A 21926-nucleotide genomic window follows, 5' to 3' on the forward strand; every position below is an offset into this window, starting at 1 on the left:
TGATTGGAAACAGAGAATGAGAAACAGCATGGAACTCATGGCTGAATGGAACGGAAAGCCACAGTGCACACAACGCTGACCAGAGTCATTGTTTCAGGGGTGGCACTGCTCATTGTGTTCAAGAGGCTTTTTGTCAAAGACCTAGAAGAGTACAGACAGTTGGCAGATCCTAACAGCTGGAGGGTTGATTCAGGAAACAAGGTCAGGTGAAGCTCAAATGGTTATCAAGCTGTTCATTCCTGCCTCAGATCCACAGCATCAGCTTCAAAAACTAAAGCTCTTTACCTCTAGCCTCAGGAAAAGGCTGTGACACTTTTCTTCAGGGCACTGGAGACCTCCAGGCAAGGGGCTCTTTCCTTTCTCGTGCGACAGGGGATGGGCAGTGGGGACGGTGGGTGCTAACAATAAATAAAGGCAGTACGCTAAAGGCTGGGAGAGAATGCTCTCTCCAGTGTGACTCAGAGGTCTCCCGGTGCCCCCAAGGGTGACACAGCCCACCAGGAGGCTCTCCTGGGCTTCACTGTTGACGCTAAATCTCCCCCTTACAGCACTCTGTCTCTTGCCCTCCCCACTGCTGCAAATACTGGGTGGCTGCTGAGAATAAGACAAAATTACTGTGGACTGAACACATCCCTCAGAGTCTTTCCAAAGAGCAGACTGGGTTTGCTAAGGTGCCTCTCCATTCATCAGAGACCCCCCACAATCTGCAGTCCTGGCTGCCTTAACTGCCTCTCGACTCAGCACCCAGCAGGCAAGGTAGTGCGCACACATACAGCAGAAAGGGAGAATGCATTCATAAGGCTGAACAACTTGCCAAGCCCAGGGGAACTCCCTTAGAAAACACACTTACTCCCTTCTCCATTGTTTGGTTTTGGTACAGTGAGCACGTATTGCTTTAGTAATTTAAAAAAATATATTTTTAACATGCACAAAACAGCCCACCTGGTTCAATACACGTTGACCAAGCTCACTCCCAGAACTGAGCCAAGAATGGCTCTACAGGTCTAGGCAGCAAGAAGGGGAAAAAGCCAACCCTAAGAGAAATGGCCCCTTGCCCACTCCGGGGGAGGCGCCTACTCGGCTCATGTTCTTGTTCTTGGGAGATGCCAGAGACTCAGTCTCCAGTCGCCGGCATGGACAATCAGCTTCCCTGGCATTGCATCACCCTCAGCTACCCTTGCTGCCTCTTGCCGGACGCTGCTTCTGCAAAGGAGAACCAAACTTTTTCCACAGCAGTATCCTGGGCCCAGCTGCACTGCTCCCACCAACAGCATGTCAGAAAGGTGCCCTCTCCTGGTGACTGGCACCTACAGAACCGCCGTGTGTGAGGCTTGGACCAGAGTCCACGGCTGCCCTCTGGTGGCAGTGAGAGGAAACAGAACCGCAGGCATCCTGGGCCCCTGCCCTTTGGGAGGGGGCCATCCAATTCAGGATTGTCCTTCCAGGCCAGTACTTTGAGTTCCAGTTCATCAGACACAGAACAAGGGGCAGAGGTCTTCTGGGGGAACTAACGATGGATAGGGCAAAGTTCCTGGAAAAAATTAATGATGCACAGACACACACAATGAGTACTTAATTGGGCAACAGTTTCAGAATTAGCCAGCATAAAGGAGGCTCAGGCTTACCCAAAGCTCAGAATAGAAGAAGGGCTGTCTGGAGGTCAAGAAAACGTCCCCACTTTGCGCAGTGGAAACACCATACCCTTTACATTATGTCAAATCCTCAACTGTAGGAACAAGGCTGGACCCTGGGAGCAGGCACCGTCTGTGGCTATCTGGCCCCAGGAAAGAGCACCCCATTCTCAGCAGGGACTCTTCTGGCCCTCCGGAGGCTGGGCCCACCACAGACCCATATGGGAGTGAGCTCCAGCTCTCAGATGCCACCCGGAAGCCTGTCCTGCCATCTGTCACTGCTCCTGGGGCCCTAAGGGGTCTCCTCTGGCGGGCAGGCCGCACTGCTGCCGTGGCGCTTCTCCCCCTGCCCCAGGGCGAGCCATCTCCTCAGAGCGGCCGCGCATACCTGCCTCCTTCCCTCCCTCCACAGAGCACACCTGCCTCCACCCTTGGCTCCCTGCTGGGATGTAAACTCCACAGGAGGGACCCCTTGATCCCAGATCCAACCCCACAAGTAAGGTGGGGTGCCCGGCACACAGTGGGTGCTCAGAGGTTATCTGTGAAATGAACTGCTGGGCTGTTCTCTTGGCTTTTCCTCCTTGGCCCCTTCCCCATCCTGGGCCATAACCTCTGGACACAGGAAGGGTTTCTCCCTCTTACCAAATATCCCAAGAGCCCAGCCAGGTGGGGAAGAATTTAACCAGCAGGAAATGGCTCTGGAGGCCTTTAAAGCTTTTCAAAGCTGCCCTGCAGAAGACCTAATGTCAGGGATCTGGGTTCCAATCTACCCCTGAACTTCTGCTTCTCACACCTCAGGCTAAGACAGTGGTTCGCAACTGTGGGGGGCTTTGCGCCCACTCCCAGGGCATTCGTCCATGTCTGGACGCATTTTTGGCTGTCACACTTGGGGCAGGGGAGCTACTGGTATCTAGAGAGGGGAGACCAGGATGTCGCTAAAACCTACAATGTGCAGGACAGGCACCCGCAACCAAGGGTATCTGGCTCAAAATGTCAGCAGGCTGAGGCTGAGGAACCCTGGGTTAGTGTGACTTTATATATTTTTAACTTGCTAACAAAAATTAATGTGTAAGAAAAGTTTTAGAACTGGTGACTTACCTACAAAGATTAACTTTGACCTGGAGACCACAATGTACAGTTACAAAAGCTCACTGATGTAGCCCCACTGTGGGTGGGTGGCAGGCTAGGCCCAGGACTGTGCAGGGAGGGTGGAATTGGGCTCTCAGGTTGGATAGACTCCACTCAGCACCAGGCCTGCTGGCTCTACTGCCTGTTAGCCCTGGGGCTTCAGGCAAGTTACTTCACCTTTCCTATCCTCAATGAAATGGGGATATTTTTAGTTCCTACTTCACAGCATTCTGCCTGGCATGCATGAAGTATTCAACAAAAATTAGCCACTATTAAGAAGAAAGGTATAAAGAAATTGTTTAAAGCCCAGCCAAGCACCCAGGGCTGCAACTCTTGCTTTAAGTATCTGTCACATTGCAGGGCCACCTCTGGGCTGCATGTGGCCACAGGAGACCAGCAGAGGGGCTAAGTTGCTGCCACGCATCCTGGGGACTGCTGCTCACACTCAGGCTTTCATATGTTCAGGCTGTTTTCTTGGAAAGAAATGATGATTCAACTTTCATTCCTCTTATTTGGGAGGTGCAGGGGGTGCGTGGCAGTCAGCACCCTGGCTTTAATAACTGAAATGTGTGCTTCAGGAGGAAAAGAGGACAAAGGGAAGGGAACAGAGACACAGGAACAGAACTGTAACTGAAGTTAGTTGGGCTTTCCTGGAGGGGTGATGGTTGGTTAATGCCTCTGTCCACCACAGTGCACACACGCACAAACTCACGTGCACACAGCTTCATGACCCTCACATACAGCCTGAGTATGCAGAGTACAGACAGGGGAGGAAACAGGCCAGGGGTGCGGTCAGCTTCAGGAAGAGGAGCAACCCTCTGAGAACGGTGATTCAGGGCCCCAGAGGAGCAGAAAGAGCCCTGAGTCAGTGCAGCAAGGATCGGCCCAGCCATCACCAGGGCCCGGTCCTTCTCCCATACCGCCCACAGGCTGCCCTCCCGTACCCCCAAATTGGACATGGAAAGGATTTCAAGTCTACTCATATCTGAAGTAGAATCCCAATGGGGCAAGTCCGGCAAGTTACCTTATGAGTCTTCATCCCCTTTAGAGTGAACTGGGGTCACATGACCTCCTTCATAGAGTATTGTACACTGGGCACATGGCCCTGCCTAGCACACAGCAGGGGCTTGGTAACTGCTGGCTCTCTCCCTCCTTCCTTCCTGGCTGCCCTTGACAGTCACCTTAACCTCATCACACCTGCAGAAAATGTGGTGTGGGGAAGGGGAGCAGGCAGTCTGCGGGTGGAGTTGGGGGACCTCCTCAGAGAGGGAGTTAACAGCTAGCTATACCTTCCACGCCCTGAGTTCAGTACTTGAGGTATCTTTTCATTCCCTCCCTCTCCTTGAACCCTCATGCCCCCAGGAAGTAGGAAAAACATAAGTCCCCTGTTAGAGGGGCGGAAGTAGAGCTGGAGGGTAGAGGAGGCCCTCCCTCAGGGTCCTCGACCAGCTATCCTCTCCCAGGTCCCACCCTGATGTCCCCCAGATGGCCATGGCAGCCACCACACTCTTCCAACCAGAAGCTGGGACCACATCCACCAGGCTCACACATTCTCAGGAGAACAACACTAGGCTGAGGGTCTGGGGGTGGCAGCAGGGTCTTCTGAACCCCAGGGTTTCTGCTGTGGGCAGGATAGCCTAGTGGTTAAGAGAATCAGCCAGGCCCTGCAGGCATAATTCCAGGCTCCTAGAACTCTCCCTTCTAAATGGGATAACCGCTCCCATTTTTCTTCCTGGCAGCTCTTCCCCAAAGCAAGTGCAGGTTTTACTGCCTCAGCAGCTTCCTGAGGCTCGGCCCTTCCCACGGAGGCGCCTCCGCACACCTCAGTCTGACAGGATGTGAACGAGCCAGTCCCCACGGGTCCTCTGGAGAGAGCACACACACACACACAGGCCAGAGAAGAGAGGCCACACTTAATGCAACCCATGTCAGGAGCACCCCGGCTCTGGGAGAAATGTCCAGGTCCCACTCGGCTGCCAGCAACCTACCCCTTCTTCAGGTTTGTCACATAAGCGCTCTGGAGGGCGGCTTCCAGGAAGTAGCTGAGCTCATAGTCAACCGGGTTGGAGCCTTTCAGCTGCCGCGACGTTGTGTTGTTTGTGATCTGGGAAGGGTAACACAGAGAGCCACTGTCTTGAAGTTCTGAGTCAGAGGAGCTGGGGTGAGGGTCAGCCCAGGAAGAGGCGGTGGCCCCATTACCATCCCAAGTCCCCAGATGCCTTGGGGCACATGGTGCAATTCTCAGACCGAATTTAAACTAACTTGCTGTAATTTAAAATATGTCCAAAACACTCCCTCCTCACCCAAATGCTGGATGCTCAAAACAATCTTACAAAGTTTGTATGTACCTGGACCTCAAACTCAAGTCCAGCCAGCTACAGATTCAGGCTATTTCTACCACTTAGGGGTTCATTTATTCAACAGACACTTGAGTGCCTACCACATGCCCAGCCCTGCACTGTTGCTGTCGTATAACCATGGAACATCAGAACAGCCCAACAGCTAATACCCCTGGTTACAGGAAAAGCTAAGGAACTTGCTTTATTGGTATTAACTGAGATGTCCTTGAGCCTCAGCCCCAAAAGGGTCCCCCAGTCCCAATAAGATGTGCCTGCCTTTACTATGCCCCTTTTCTGATCTGAGAAATAAATCAACAAACCATCCACCTTATCTTTCATAATTTCAAGTAGATTTAAGATGTTCTTAGCTCCTTGGTGGTTGGAGCAGAGTCTTTGGACAGACACACAGCACTTCTGAGAATACACAGGGTTCTAGGGCTGCCCTCTCTCTACCCAAGATAACAGCTCTTGGGGCCCACTTGTTTGCCCACTGCCACTGGGCACTGATTCTAGCCCCTGGACATCATTACAGCCCATCATTTGAATTCCCTTTAAAAGTCCAAAGCCTAGGCTTCTGGCTGAATGGAAGACTTTCTCTTTTTCATGGAAATTTCCTCCAAACCCCATGCAATTCTAATGTGAAGAGCTCCTAACACATTGCTGTCTAGCAGTGATGCAAGAGAGCAGAGGTCAACTTGACCACAAGCCCCAGTGTGGACTTGTGGACACCCTGCCAGAGGACACGCTTGAGTCCTGTTCCTGCCGAGCCTCTCAATCACTTCTTCTTTCTTCTCAAGTCCAACCAAGCAAACGGACTCTAGGGCAGGGCTCTCAACAGGGGGGCAATTTTGCCCTCCAGGGACATCTGGCAGTATCTGGAGACGCTTTGGGTTGTCACAACTTGGGGAAGGGGGTGCTGCTGGCATCCAGTGAGTAGAGGCCAGGGGGGATGCTGAATACTTTATAATACATAGGGTAGCCCCACACAACAAAGAATTATCTGGCTCCAAATGTCAGTAGTGCTAAGATTGAGAAATGCTGCTCTAGGGAAATTGGCCTAGACTGAGGAAGACTCCTCCAAACAGGCCTGTCACAAAACAGGTGCTGCCTTGACATTTGGGCACTGGCCAAAGCAGGTGGGGTTCAAATGTCTCCTGGGCCCTGAGTCTCTCAGCACATGACCACCTCCTCCTTCAGGACACCAGTCGTGATCTACTCTACTAAACAGAATGACTAAGTGCCACCCCCAGTTCTGCTCCCCAGGTAATCAGACCCCCACTCCCAGGGTTCAAGTCCTGCCAATGTCACTTGTTAACTGTTTGAACTCCAGGAAGCTATTTAACTCCTCTCCAAACCTGAGTTTGCTCACTTGTAAAATGGGAATAGTAACAGGGGCTACTCCAGCCCATTGATGTGAGGGTTACATGAGAGAATAGCTGCAGCCTAAGGTAAAAGCAGAGACTCAGTAACTGTTAGCAGTATCTTTGTTGCATTTAGCTGACTGTTCTCCTCCCATTAAACTGATAGCCTCCCATAAATAAGGAACTGGGGTAACATCATAGCATGCTGCTAATACCCACAACTGTTGTCCTGCAGAGAGCTCATACAGGATCCCCTCCAAGGGTTGCTGGGAGAAGAGGAGGCCTGAGAACTTCCAGACCCCCATGACCCCCTATGCCCTCACCTCCCCTAGGGGATGCCGTAGGGAGCTTCCAGGGCACCTGAGAGCAGAGGAGGAGGTTTCACTGCAAGGAACAGCCTGACTGTACTTCTTCCAAAGAGACAACGGTGAGCAAATGAGTTAACTCTCTAAACCTCATCAATTAAATAGGAATAACTAATATGTACTTCATAGAGTTGTGAGGTGCAAATGAGATAATGGATATAAACAGGACATCTCACACTTGGTTGCATAAACGGAACTCCAGGGCCCTCCCAGCCAGTGTGGACTCATCTGTTTTTTAAGTCTATTTTCTGGCAGTCGAGAGTCTCATTTGGATAGAATCAGTAATGAGTGTTTCAGCTGATGAGGTAGGGTGTCTTTGGAGGGGTGCAGAGTGCCTTTTTCTAGGGTACGAGGATGACCTGAGGGCTCAGTGGGGGCTGGAGATACAGGTACTCAATAAAATGCAGCTTTGGCCATGGTCCTAGTATTCCCACCTCACCTTCTCCAATTCCTGCAGGAACACCTGGGTGATCCAAGAGGCCCTCTCGAAGCAGGTGATCACTTCCTCCTCTCTCTCAGTCATGCGGTGGCGGGAAGCGATGGAGTTGGGTAGGCGTTCCAGCGAGAGGCCTGCAGGAAGAAGACAGCACCTCAGACCTGCCCTGCTTAGGCCCCCTGACTCCGGGTCCTTCCCATGGGCCCAGGGTGGGCTCATTCGAGGACACCTACACTCTGAAGCAGCCAGCAGGAGGTAGAACACCACAGAGGGGAAGGAGGGTGCTAAAGCCATGGTGGTATTAGCGGCAGCTGGGATCAAGCTGTGGGCTGACAGCAGGCACCCATGCTCAGGTGGGGAACAATGCTATGGCACCCCTGTGGCCAGTTCCTGCCTATGCTTCCAGGCTACCTCTTCCAGGAACCATTCCTGATCCCCCTTCCAGTGCTGGTAGAAAGAATATACTCCCCAGTCACTCACCACTTCTACACTGTATTGTGGTTATTTATGTCAGCTCTTTGCTTCCCCAGTAACTGAAAGCTCCATGTGGGCAAAATGTGAGCATTTTTGGACTACGACAGTCCTTAGCACACAATAGACACTCAAGGTACAGAGCATTTTACATGCATTCCTCCTGTGGAATCAGTTTCTACTTCACCTAAATTATCTGTATGCAGGATAACCTGCCTGGAGTGGGCAAGTGCGTTTTTGCCTCCCAGGCCTCCACTTCTGGTTCAGCTGCCACAGCCACTCACCTTCCCTCTGAGCACCCCCTCCTGCAGTCTCAGCCCCATGCTTCAGAGGGCAATGACCCCACTCCATCGCCAGGACAGGCACCTGAGCAGGTGACCAGTCAGTCACCAGGGTCACAGTGATTGGCTAAGGATGACCCCATGGCCCGCTTTGGGCCAAAAAGAACCAATCCTGGAATTTTTACTCTTTCCACGGGGGTCGATAAACTGGTAAGAGGTCAGCCTGGAAATGTCAGGGAATGTCTACCTTAAAATGAAACTATGAGTTTATTTTATATGAATATAGCTAGTACAGCTGAACTGTATGTTTGAAAATGGTTAAGATGGTAAATTTTGTTATTTTCTTTTGTTTGTATTTGTTATTTTATATGTTTTTACCACAATAAAAATTTTTTTAAAAATAAAATAAAATATAATAAGAGCATAGCTCTAAAGCAACAAAACAAAATCCCAAAACCAAAAAACTAACAAGCCAAGAGGTAAAAGCATTGCTATATGTGTTAGAAGTGAATGCTGTAAAGGAAAACAACTTCTATGTGTGTCAGGTTTGTATATTTTTAAAACAGGAAAAAGAGAATAAACTCTTAGACATAAAAAAAAAAAAAGAAGTACTTTTTTTTACTACACAGAGTAAAGTGAGACATGATGGAAAAGAGCAGATCCCTAAAGACTGTTGGGGAGCCTTGCCCGAAGGTTTACCCCTTGGAGCTTCCCAGGATAAGAGCCAAAGCACACCTACCCCTTTTTGTGGTCAAAGTCCATTTAAATCGTGTTTCTGCTGCATACAACTAACATAGGCCTAACCAGAGCGTGCTGTCCCAGACTGCTGGTCCCCAGTGGGCAGAATCCAGGTCTCTCTTCTTTGTGCCCCAGGCAGGACTTTACATGTAGTAGGTACTCAAGATGAACTTACTGAAGGAACTATAAGAATAGAATTCTCAACCCTTTCATGCCCTGGTATAGCCAACCATTCCCTCCTTGGGTCCAGTCTATACTTTATATAGAGAGCCCCACCCCTTTCTTTTAGTTATTTATTCACAGGTTTGCCCAGCCAAACTGAGGCCCTTAAAGACATCAACCTTACTGCATTCACCTTTCTACAACCTGGCACATAGTGTGCATGCGGCAAGCATTGGCTGGCTGGCTGAAGAAATGGCAGGTCTGATCATGTCCCACAGAGTACAAAGTGCTCTGCAAATACAAAGGTAAGGTATTGTTCTTGGCTAAATCCCGACTCCTACAAATTCAGTCACCTTGCCCTCTGCCAGGCTGGTGTGTGCACAGGTCCAAAGGTCAGGGTGCTTCAGCCTGGGGGAAGGCAGGCTCAGAGTGTGAAGGCCCTTGCTCAAAATAAATACTCAGTTACCTCAGCCACTGAGTGTCAACGTCCCTCCTGCCAAATGACTCATAACCAGGAAGGAAAACCTTCTCACTTTGGAAGACTAAAGAGGGAGAGGAATAGAGGGAGCACTAGAGGAGATGCAGAAAGAAGGCATGCCCACTGTTTGCTGCCAGTGCTGGACCTCTGCTTCCAAGGGTGGAGCCTATCTGCCCTGCAGGAGGTGAGGCAGACCTGCAAACTGTCCAGAGGCCCGGTCTAGGGGACCAACTGCAGATGGCAGGAACATACCACCTACTCCAGAAGACAAATCTGTTTTTGAACATGGCTATTCTGTGGCTCCCCTGAGAGATGTGTTGCTGGCTAGGTTCCCTCCTGCCCCAACTCTGGGCCCAGAACTGGGATGGACAATGCCAGCTGCCAGCAGGTTCAGGCTGCCATTCCCAAGCCTACAGTGAGCTGGCCACTACAAGTAGTGACTTCAGTAACATGTCTGTGAGGCCTCCTTCTTCCTCACGCTTCATTTGTTCTGCTCCCAGCAGGGGCCGCTCCACACGCTTCTACCAGAATTCTGAATCCCAGCTTCTTTGAAAGTTCACAGCAAAACTGCCTGTCTCTGAAGCCTTAAGCCTTCCAACATTGGAACAAGCAGAATGTTTTAGCTCCATCTCCATAGTGCATGCCTTTGTCCTATCCTCTACCCACACTCTGCCCATTTCTGATTGAGCCTTGTACTCTGTGAGAGCGGGAACTGAAGTTTCATGAGTGGATGGATGCATAGATGGATGCTGAGTGCCGAGCCTTCTCTCTTCCCATTTAAAAATTGGCTCCCGTAGAATTCACAAATCATAGTATATTTATACAGTGGAATACTACTCAGAAATAAATAAGACGACAAACTCTTGATATGCATACAACATGCATCAGTCTCCCAGAAATTATGTTGCACAGAGGAAACCAGATATTAAGTACATGCTGTATGATTTGTTATATGACATTCAAAAAAGGAAAAATTATGACCTATATTAATAGAAACTGACCAAACATTGCCTGGGTATGAAGGGGAGAGGATCAACCGGGAAAAGTCCTGAGGAAACTATCTCGGGTAATACAAATGTTGTCTTTTTGGGGTGTTGGTTACATAGGTACTTACTTATCCAACTATCAAATTATATACTTAAGGTGTGTGTACCTCACTGTATAAAAATTTATCTAAAAATAATGGATATAATGCCATTTTTAAAGGGAGCAGTCACGATTCCGGAGAACCAAAGGATCAAAACAGAGGGCTATAGTCACTGAGGTGGTCCTCTGTGAACTCCTTTCCAACTTACACGCGACGAAAGCTTCCTGGGCCTGGCAATGGCTTTTCCTAATGGGGGACACAGTCCAGTCAACCCAGTTCTGCCCACAAGGGGCGTCTTTACATTAGGTTTATTCTTTGACTCACATAAAGGTCCATTTTCCTGTCCAAAAACATCTGATTGGAAACCTACTGGGGACTCCAACTCTTGGGTTCCTTCACCCTCTGCCCCCTGAGCATTTCTGCACAGATGGCCAAACCACAACACTAGATCCAAGATGTGGTGGGCTGCTCCTGAGCCCAGCCCCCAAAGGATCCCAGTGGTTGTCATGCAGCCCCATGAACAGGCAGGAAGCCAGGGGCTGCCGGGAAGTGTGAGGCACTGCGCCTCATGATTCCCCCTGGCAGATGGGCCTTTGTGTGAAAACACCCAGCTCTACAAGCCAAGGGAGGGCCAGTTTAAAGAAGAGCACTTGCTTTTTCATTAACTCAACTTTCAGTTTGAAGGCAAGCTGATCCTGGTACAGCCCCAGCTCAGTACCGGGGCTGGTCCCAGCTTCTTCAGTCTGAGATGACTCATCACATCCCAGACAGCAGCCCTTCCAAGAAGCCCCGCCCTTGGGGCCCTGGGCCTGGATGCAGAGGTGGAGAGCAACTGCTTCCTCTGGAACGGAACCTTCCAGATGGGTGGACTCCTCCCTTCTGACTACCCAGCTGGTCTAAAAGCACAGGGCACCTCCAGAGGGCTAAGCCCAGAGGTGGGTACCCTAGACTGGGTGGGGAAAGGGGAAGGAATGCAAGTAATCACTTCAGTTCTTCAGGAGGAAGCCTGGAGGCCAGGTAAGGAAGAACACTCTTGTATCACTCAAAAGTGTCCATTGTAGGAATGCAAAATAATGCAGCTACTGTGGAAAACAGTCTGGTAGTTCCTCAAAAAAAGAAAAACAGAATATGACCCAGCAATTCCATTTCTGGGTATGTATCCAAAAGAACTGAAAGAGTCTCAACGAAATATTTGTACACCCATGTTCATAGTGGCTTATTTACAACTGCCAAAAGGTAGAAGCAGCCCAAGTGGATGAACGGATAAAGAAAATGTGGTGTATAGATGCCATGGGATATTATTCAGCCTTTAAAAAGGAAGAAATCCTGCCATATATGATAACATAGATGAATATTGAGGACATTCTGCTAAGTGAAATTAGCCAGTCACAAAAAGACAACTATTGTATGATGCCACTTGTATGAGAGACCTAGAGTGGTCAAATTCATAGAGACAGACAGTGGAACAGCAGTTACCAGGGGCTGAGGGGAGGGGCAAATGAGATATTTAGTGAGTTTGGAGTTTCAGTTTTGCAAGATGAAGAGTTCTGGAAATTGGTTGCACAACAATGTGAATGTACAAAGCACTATTGAACTGTACATTTAAAAAATGGTTAAGATGGTAAATTTTATGTTATATATATTTCACCAATTTAAAAAATTTGGGAAAAAAAAGAAAGCAGGCAATTTGCCTCCTTGTGTCAGTGTCCAAAAAGCACACACTCTTTGGTCCACTAACTCTTCTAGTAATTTACTCTTTAAAAAGTTAAATGATGTATGCAAGAAAAATGATATTTAACCTACAGGTCCAATAACAGGGGACAAGTTTGCTAAATTACAGTAGATTCTTACAATGAAATGCTACAGAGCTCCTTTAGTGATGTAGACGTGTACTGGAAAATGATTCACAGAATGTTTGCTTTAAGCAACAGATTATAAAATATGATTGTATGAACTCATTTTGTTTAAAAAACACATAAACCTATAGGAAAAAAAACTGGAAGGCTATACCCCAAAATGTTTGCAGAGATCTATGTCTCAGTTTCCCCCAACACAAAATTGGATTATTAACAATGCCTAGCTCATGCAGTGACCATGAACACGAGGTTAGAAGACATTATCAAGATCAGAACGTGTGCAATCAGCCTCAAGTAAGGCTCTCAATGACCTCCTCAGAAGGGGTTTAGCCCTTCTCTAGAATGACAAATGAGAAATCTAATTCAGGGAGAAGAGATACCTTTTGACACCCTTCAGCTAAAAGTGCCAGAATCCGGAGTAGATCAAGGTCTCCAGCTTCCACACTGTCTATTCTCTGAGCTCTTACTCCCAGGGCTCCCAAATCTCAGGATTCTGGCCAGCCCATAATGGCTCATCTTTCATGTGTGTATCTGATGGTGAGTAACAGCTGTCTACTCTGGAAGGGCCAGTGCTGGGTCCTCAAATGCATCCCTCAAAGCCCTGCCCACACCCGCACCCCACCAGCTGTTCTCCAGGGCAGCCTCCAGTGATAGAAGGAAGGGCTGCCAGGAGAAGATGCAGGGGCACTATGCCAACTCCTTCTCTCCTCTGCTTATCATCCTGTCCTGTTTTGTGTCTTGCAGTCGAGGAAGGCACTCAATGAAGGCTTGGTGAACATGCAATTATCACACCCAGCCTCCTTCCAAGGCACCCCAGTAGCGGCCTGCTTGTTCCTCTCCATCTGGATGCCTGCTCTCACTCCAGGGACCACGGTCTGGGGCCAGGGCAGCAGAACCAAAAGGCCCGACCAGCTTCCCCACAAGGCCAATGGCTCACACCCCTCTGAGAGGCAGCCAAAACAAACAGCCCATCCCTGCCCCACCAGGGTTAAAAAAAGCCAAAAAGCAAACAGGCCACTATGTCCTGCCCTAGGCCCAGCCTGGTGTTCTTTTATTTTCAAAAGTTTAAAAAAGCTACAAATTCCCAGGTGAGAGCAGAATTGCTTGGAGTTGCAATGACTGAAAGAGAACAGAAAAGAAACTAAAAGCATGGAGGGTGGGGAAAGAGAATTCGCAGCTCACAATTTGCACAGCTGCTCAATGTGTTTTGCATTTTTACTTTTCACAGCACCTTCACAACTCAGCATCTTGCTGTAGTTTTTTGGGTGAACTGGGGCCATTTTTCTCCATAGTCAGGCCAATCTTCTACCAGTCAGCTGGTGGGCAAGCCTGCCCAGAGCGTGGATTGCAGCCTCCCTGGTGCTGGGCTGAGTGAGAGGGAAGAGGGCATTGGCTAAGCTGAGATGCAGGCAGAACTGGCTTTCAAGGGGCTGCAGCCCATTTGTGGAGCCACCATGAGCCTCAAATTAGGCACCAATGACTAAGGTCTGTAGGGCTCAGGGTGGGACTTGTGGCTGGCAAGAGGAGGGGTCATTGCCCATATTATTGCCATACTGAGCTAGCACCAGAGGAACAGAAGTGACCCAGGCCTGAGGGGAGAAGGAAGCCACTGGCCACACAACAGCCCTCTGAGGGGTGGACCCCCTATGGCACTAGGCCTTTGGGGGCTGAGCTGGGTAAGGCTTGAGATATGAAAAGTGCAGGCTCTGAAGCATCCTGCATGCCTATCCAAACTGGCGCTACCCCTCAGGGCTTAGACCAACAAAACAGGATGGTTTGTCCCCCAGATTCACAGTCTTCCTCCTAGGGTCTAGGCCCAGACCCCTCAGCTCCAGATGGACACAGACAGCAGGCCGACTGATAGGTAAGCCCAGTTTTAGGGGAAATGGGCTGTGCCATACCTCATGTGTAGCTACCTAGGTTCTGGAACACCAGCAAAAGGGACTCCATGAGCCTTAATGCCACGTTCTTGATGCCCCCCCAATTTCCCAAGCCCACTGCCACACACCCCTCTTAGCTCCAAGAAGGTGTGATTACACCCCATCTCTGAACAAGCCACCTGCATTTAGCCTGGAGCTTCCCTTTGGACTTGTCCTTTACCTGGAAGCCACCTATTCCACTCACCTGCAGAGAATTCCTCCTTAAGCTCAGGCTCATCTCCCAGCTAACCTGGGAAGACTCCACAACTAGCTGGATCTTCACTTCCCTCTCATAGTTCAATCAAACAAGTACTTCTTGGTAATAACTTTGTATGGTGATAGGTAGAAACTACACTTACCATGGTGAGCATTTCATAATGTATATAATATTGTCCAATCACTACCCTGTATACCTAAAACCAATATAACATTGCATTAAAAAAAAAAAAGTATTCCTTGAGTGTCAGGGATGATCCCAAAAGCTGGAGTCAGAGAGAGGTGAGTTCAAATCCTGACTGGGTCACCATTGGTGTAAACCCTGAGCTCTGGGGTTCTGCCCTCCATACCTTTCACCTACTTTAATAACAGCACTCTGACTTTCCTTAAAGGAACTATTCCTCCAATTCAGTCCACAAGATTCTGGTGAGAAATCCCACCCCTGGCACCAACCCAGCAACCTAGATGCCAGGCACCGTAACTGGTTCCTGGGAGGGCCTGTGACCAGGCCAGGTCACTGAGAACCTTCCCTGAGGTGCTCGCTCCTTCTGAGGTTGAGTGCTATGCTGCAGAGCCACAGAAACCTGGTGCTGCGGAGAAACACATCAATACACGGAGCCCCTGGATCCAGCTAGGCCTGATGCTACCTACCCCAACCACTTTCTGGTTACACAGGCCCATAAATTTCCAGTCCTTCCTCCTTTTTGTTGTTGCTTTTCCAGCTAGTTGGAGTTTCATTTTTGTCATTACAACCGTGAGTCTGGTTATATGGAAACTGATTCTCAGAAGTGTGAAGTCAGAGGGGAAAATTCCTGAAGTGCAAGACTGGTGGAGTTGAGGTCAGGTATGGAATGAAGATTTGCCACATCCCAGCTAAGAAACTGGAATTCCACATACATGGCAACTGCAGCATCAGTTGAAATGCAGCCTATTTTGTCTTGAGGTGAGACCTTGGGCCATGGAGACTGGCAAGTTAGGACATCTGGTAGAACATTCAGAATATTAGCCTATGTGGGATATGTTTTAGGGCCCACAGTAAGGCCTACAAAAAGGGGCAAGCCTCACTCCTGTCCCTCTGGGTGACGTAGCTATGCTAAGGGGCCCTTTTCTGTCAGTGGACAATCTGAGGTGGCTGAGGGTCAAGTCAGATAATCAGGGTTAGAAATTCTCTGCTCCTGCTGAAGGCAGTGCCAGAGGAGGAGGGATGACCAGACCCTATCAGGAAGTAAGGCTGGGGCCTGGGAAAGGCCTGCTTCCCCCCAGGATCTCACAGGGGCCCTGTGCTGTGGCTCTTATGTGCTGTGAGAGAGCCAGATGCAGCCTGGGGGGCAAGGGGTGTGTGCACCCCCAGCCCACTGCTTACCTGAAGCCTTGAGGCCTGCTGCTGAGAAATAAGCCTTGAGGCTTGGCTCTAGAACCAAGGTCTCTGAGTCAAACTTAGCTCTAGTTTCTCATCCATGGAGAAGATCTGTTACCAAACACCCGAAGGCTTTCCATTAGGGAGCTCTGGGGAGCTGCAGAGCCAGAGAGACCCCAAACCTGGCAAACAAAAGGCCTCAGACTGTTCAACTCCTAAGGCGGTTGCAGGCATGATGCTCCCAGTCAGCCATGAGCTGCTGAGAAGCTGCAGCCCCGTGGGCCCACTCAGGGGGCAAGGCAGAGTCCCACAGAACAGAAGTGGGGACAGCTGCCAGGCTGGGGCACCACAGCCAAGCAGGAAGTCCACTGTCCTGCCCAGCAGGCCACAGGAATAAGCTATACACCAGCCACCTCTGGGGTGGCTCCATTTCCTACTTTTCCCAAATAGCAGACTTCACTGACACTATGGCCTATCCATCCAGGGGCTGGGCAAGACAGAGCGGCACCAGTAGCTTCTGACTCATCACCTCTGCTTCAGCTACTGCATGCTTAGCTCCTCGTCCAGGGCAGCTGCTCCTCCCGGAGCCACAGCACACCAGCAGCGGGCTTTCTCACCTGCCGGCCACTCCCACAAGGGAAAGGAACCTGACTGTTCACCTTGGCATCCCCAGCAGGTGCTTGCTGAATCAACTGTCGGTGGATTTTACTTTCTCTGGTTGCAGCTGGACCAGGGACCTTGAGGGGTACCACCATAAGAGGTCAGATCCCTGGCAGGAGGAACACACTGACCTCTAACTGGGGAGACTAGACCAAGGTCCAAATGAGCTAGAAGGAAAAGAATGCTATAGGCTGCAGCTGCAACCACGGGAGGCTTTCTGGTGGAGGAAGCACCTGAACTGTGTTTGAAGGGGGTGTTAGGCTGTGTATGTTCAGAGTAAAGAAAAACGGGTGTATTAGGTAAGGACCATGGCTCAAGAAAAGGTGAAGGGACAGAACTTTGGAGATGCTGTTGGACACCAGGCACAGATGTCACTGGGCTGGAACATGGGGCTCTGGGAAGGGAGAGAGGGAGAGAAGATTGGGCATACAGAATAAATGACCACCTGTCGTCAAGGCGCTTCAAGTTCAGTGGGGAGACGGGGCTGACAGCTGTGAGCACTCAGAATCAAACAAGCAGGGCTTCATGGGAATGGGAGGCACTGTGGACAGGCCTTCTGAGAAAGGCCTGGAACCCAAATTATTATAGATGGTGTTTTGATACAAAGTAAATGGAAGATGTTCTCCCTGCAAAAAACTGACATGGTGATGGGGTAGCACCAACCAAGTAATCTATCATGTGTACTAGAATGGACTGGGAACATTTCCTTTCCCAGGGCCTCCGACTGGTCTGACATGCTTGGTCAGAGAGCAGTAGAGTGGCCGAAGTCACAGTGGGGCCATTGCAGGGCCTGGGCAACAGGATGGAGAGGGCCAGACTTCCCATTCTGGACAAGATGACTAAGGTTGACATAGAAAAGCAAATGTTCTAAACGACTTGCCCACTAATACCACTGCCCCTGGGCTGCTTCCACAGTAGGTAGACCCAAGGGACAGTAGTGCAGGGCTGCACAGGGGGCTCCAGGTCCCACACACCATGGCTGACAGAGGCTGGGAGAGGCGAAAGTCCCCCATCCCCCAGGGCCCAGTTAGAACTTGCTCTGGGCTACCCTCAGGGACAGAAAGACAATGCCCAAAGGCATCAGCCCTCCTGGCTGGCCCCCAGGCTCTGCAGTAACTTCCAGGGGCTCCTGCACCTCCCGTGCCCAGCCTATCTGCATGAACTCATCATGGAGGTAACTAAGCTCCCCATCACCCTCTGTCACAGGCAGGACACAAATTTGGGAGACAACCATTGGCCACCAATCTGAGCTCTCTGCTGCTTACAGGCTGTGTGACTTTGGGCAAGCCTCAGCTTCTTTACCCAAAAAGTGGGCATAACAACTACCTCCCATTTTACAGAGTAGAGATGAAGATTAATCCATCTATCAACAATATATACTAAAGAGTGCCAGGGCAGTGTTTCTCAAACTGTAATGTGTATACACACCACATAAGAATGTTGTTAAGATCAAATTCTGACTTCAAACTCTGCAGAAGTGCCTGACAGCCTGCATTCCCAACAAGCTCCTATGCTGTACCTGTAATAATCCTGCCCCCAACCCCAGCCCCGCATCAGACAGCTTCCAGAGGGAAGGATCTGCACCTCAGTTTCTGGGAGTGGGTATACTGGAGGGGCTCGGGAAATTGATATTTGGGGAGTGAAGGACTGAACAGGGGTGCTGACAGGCAGGGCTTAGACACCCAGGACCAGCAGGTAACTCGGGAACAGTTGGTCACAGGACAGTCAGGCCTGTTAGTGAAGGGCAGACACGCCAACCTAGCTGTCTGCAGCCAGGAGAAGCTGGAGCAGGACTAGGGAGAGGCCGTTCTTCCTGCAAAGCTAAAGGCTCCCACCAGGCCAGTCCACCTCCTGGTGCCACCACCAGGCCCTAACACCCAGTCTTTTACTCTTGGCAGGACCAGGTCCACAGGTGTGACTAAAATATTGGGTGACAGGGGAGTGCTAGGCGCTGGGCAAAGATTGCTCAGATAAGGGAAATGACAGGTCTTTCCAGGCAGATGTTTTATTTTTCTATCTCAGTGAAAAATGTGCTTTTCAAATTGTCTCTTAACAAACTTGACATGGACAATAACGCTTTTCCCCTTAGAGAAGCTGTAGGGTCAAGTACCTCCCATCCAATATACACACATACGTGCATAATGTTTCTGCATTTCAGAGAAAGCCAAGAATTCTGCAAATGACCCCTTCTCTCAAGCTCCCGGGTTGGTGCCTGAAGTCCTCCCAGAGAATCAGAAAGCATCTCCTGGTCTACTGCATGTGCCCCCAACTTCAGAGGAAGGCCAAGTTCCTCCAAGTCAGAGGGACACACTGCTAAGTCCCTCTGCCCGGAAGGGGAAAGCAGGGGAGTTGAGGGTGTTTTCACGTCCTGCAGGGGGTTGGGGTGAAGAGGCCCAGAGCCTGCTCCCACCCCCCAACAAGAACAGGAGCTCCGTTTTGGAGACACGCACACACACATGCCTCCAGCATGGCTGGCTCCGGCTCCCTGTGACACCCAGGCCCACCCTCCTCCCTCCAGCCAGGTGTGCCTACAGCCAAACACCCTGCCCCGCTGGATGGTGCCAGAGGGAACCACGGAGCAGAATCCCACATGGAATGGCAACTAAAGCAGACAGGCACCTGCGCTGTGGTGTAACAGCCTGGCGAGGAGGAGTGCTGGGAGCAGGCAGAGGGGCGGGGCACCTGCAGTCTGACAGAGCCTGCAGTTAAGAGGCTGCCTGGAGGTGGTGGGGCATTCTAGTTCAAACACGAGCTCACTGATGTCTCCGGTACATCACTTCACTTTAGTCAGCCCCAGTGTCCTCATCTGTAACAGGCGGATTGACCTAGGATCATTTCTATGATTCCTCTCAGTCTAGAATCCTGGGCAGCATTACCACAGGCTGTTTATGAACTCTGCTGCCTGGGCTCACATCTTGGCTCTGCCACCTCTAGTGAAATCTGCTTGAGTCCTTTTACCTCTTTGACCACAACTCCTCATCTGTAACACGTGAGTGAAGAGAACACCTACTCAGAGGGTTACTGTGGGGGTTCAATGAGGGCATGCCTGGCATGGAGTGAGGGCTTAATAAATACTATTATTCTGTGAACTCTGTGGCCTCCTGTGGCCACCATCCTTTCTATAGACTCAATGTTTGTGCCCCCCCATCCTAAATGCATGCGTTAGCCCTAACCCCAAAAGCGATAGTATTTGGAGACAGTGCCTTTAGGAGGTAATTAGGGTTAGATGGAGTCATGAAGGGTGGGTTCTGGCAATGGGATTAGTGGCTTCATAAGAAGAGGAAGAGAAAAGGCTCTTTCCTCTAGCAGACATGGAAGAAAGGCCACAAGAGGACACCAGGGCAAGGCAGCCACTTGTGATGCAAGAAGAACCACCTCACCAGACACCAGCCTGGCTGGTACCTTCCCCTGGGACTTCCCAGCCTCCAGAACAGTCAGAAATAAATTCCTATTGTTAAGGCCACCCATCTGTGGCATTTTGTTATGGCAGCCCAGCAGACTAAGACAACCCCCATGCTCATAAACAGAATCAGGACCGATGACTACCCATCCACGTTCCCTACTCTGTGAACGGTCCCTCCACCCCCGTTCCCCCACACCCAGGAGAATCAACATCACACACCCCTGGAGGCCACGTGCACAGTCTCAAGCACACACAGGGTCTACTGACTCAGCATGCCAAGCTGCAGGGTGCAGTCACGGCAACAGGACAGGGGGGCAGGCAGAGAGGAGGCAGGCAGGTGGGAGGCCACATGCTATCAGTGAGGGGTGGGGAGCTAGCACAGCCCGCGGCCAAGCAGCCCACACCGGCAGTGCCTGGCTCCTTACCTCCCCTGCAGGACCTCTGACCACCAGGACTGTGTTCCCCCAAGAAGCTGGAGGCGTGCTGGCAAGAGTAGAGAGCAGGAGACAGGGAGCAGTAGGCACCGAGCCAGGTCTACAGGAAGAAGTGCTGGAAAGGACCCCCATGGAAGGGTGTTAGGCTTGGGGAGTCCGTGGCAAAGTGCTTTCCAAGAGGCCCAAACGCCAAATGATGATCATCCCCAAGACCGGCCTGTGCCAGGAGCGCGAGGAGAGGGATGAGAGAGCAAAGGGAGAAGACCCCAAGAACTGGACCCCCGATGGGCACCTGCCCTCCTGAAGGCTGGGGCTGGGGCTGTTCAGGTGCTGATCTTGGCAGATTTCCTGGGATGGTGTGAACAGTCTCTTGGTGGGGAAAGGGACCCCCGGATCCAGGGGTATCAAACAGCCCTCAAAAAGCCCCAGGGTCAAAGGAGACTATGCCCTGCACAGGTGTCACTGCTAATCCCCTAGGACTCAAAGGAGACAGAGGAATGGGGTGGGTGACTCATATTCCAAGATCAATGTCAGTGAGTGGAGATTCCAATCCTGGCTCCACAAGAAATCTCTGAGGATCTTTGGGCAAGGTACATATCCTCTCTGGGCCTCAGTTCCCCATATATAAAATGGGGAGAATGTCCTTATCTACAATAGATAAGAAGGTGACGAATGCTCTAGCAATATCAGACACCAAATCCTCACAGGGCCACACAATTTTTTAGACCTTTCTCTGGGGGTTGGTTTGTGCTGGAATAAAATGACGACCAACCATCCAAGATTCCTGGTAACAGTCTGGGTACAGGGACTCCCAGGACCTCTCTGCTACCAAGGGTTCATAGATCCAGGGAGGAAATAGCCTGAAGCACAAAGTTTGGGGCTGGGCTTTTACTAACAAGTAACACCTCAGGGTCAGTTCAGTGGCAATATTTCTCCAGGTGGGCCACCCAAGCCCCGTATCATGAAATGTCTACATCACTGACCCCGTGGGCCTGGGTCCCCACCAGAGCACCCCTCACCCTGGGAACAGGTTCAGGCCTGTCACTGGACCCCAGCACCACCTCTCTGGGTCGCTCATAGCAGGTGCCCATCTGAGGAGTGACAGGCTGCTCTCTACTATCCAGCACCTGATTTGTAGTTAATATCAGTCATTGACAATAGGATGGCCCATTTTTAAAGCCATTCTCAACCTGATAATACAACTGATTCTTCTTCGTCATGGCAACTCTGTGAAGGCAGGTATCCAACCTTGTCTTACAGATAAGTGAACTGAGGCCAAGAAAGGTGATGCGGTAATTTGCCCAAGGGCACACAGTTGGTTAACTAGTTGATGGAGCCAGGGCGAGAATCTGAGTCTTCTGACAACTAGCTTGGTACCTGCCATCAGCCAGCATGCCCTGGAATGGCTGGTAACCACTGGTGTTCATCTGGCCGGCCAGTGGCTAGGCACTCCCAGGGTCCCAGAGTTAAGGATCTTAGATGTCAGCCCCTGCAGGCCCACCCCAACACAGCATCTGATGCCCTTCAGCTGCCACCTGCTCCCTGCACATGGGGACCACAGTGTGACGAGCTGGGCATGGCAGTGGGGAGCTCTGGGTGGTGGG

General features: G+C 50.6%; 1 protein-coding gene across 3 annotated transcripts in view; it reads right to left on the bottom strand.

Annotated features, from left to right (window-relative positions):
• TTC7A (tetratricopeptide repeat domain 7A) overlaps nt 1–21926 on the bottom strand; it is a 113888-nt gene that overhangs the window by 78808 nt on the left and 13154 nt on the right. For 2 of the 3 annotated variants that reach the window (XM_017651042.3, XM_073213506.1), the window contains exons 4-5: nt 7264–7394; nt 4748–4863 (exon numbers count right to left, since the gene is read on the bottom strand). In XM_017651042.3, the coding sequence (XP_017506531.1) occupies nt 4748–4863; nt 7264–7394 (247 nt within the window). Of the gene's footprint in view, nt 1–4747; nt 4864–7263; nt 7395–20313; nt 20423–20636; nt 20642–21926 lie in introns of all 3 variants that reach the window. The other variant, XM_037024522.2, reaches the window with a different exon arrangement.

The sequence above is a fragment of the Manis javanica genome, chromosome 1 (assembly GCF_040802235.1).
Source record: "Manis javanica isolate MJ-LG chromosome 1, MJ_LKY, whole genome shotgun sequence".
In the NCBI taxonomy this organism is placed as follows: domain Eukaryota; kingdom Metazoa; phylum Chordata; class Mammalia; order Pholidota; family Manidae; genus Manis; species Manis javanica.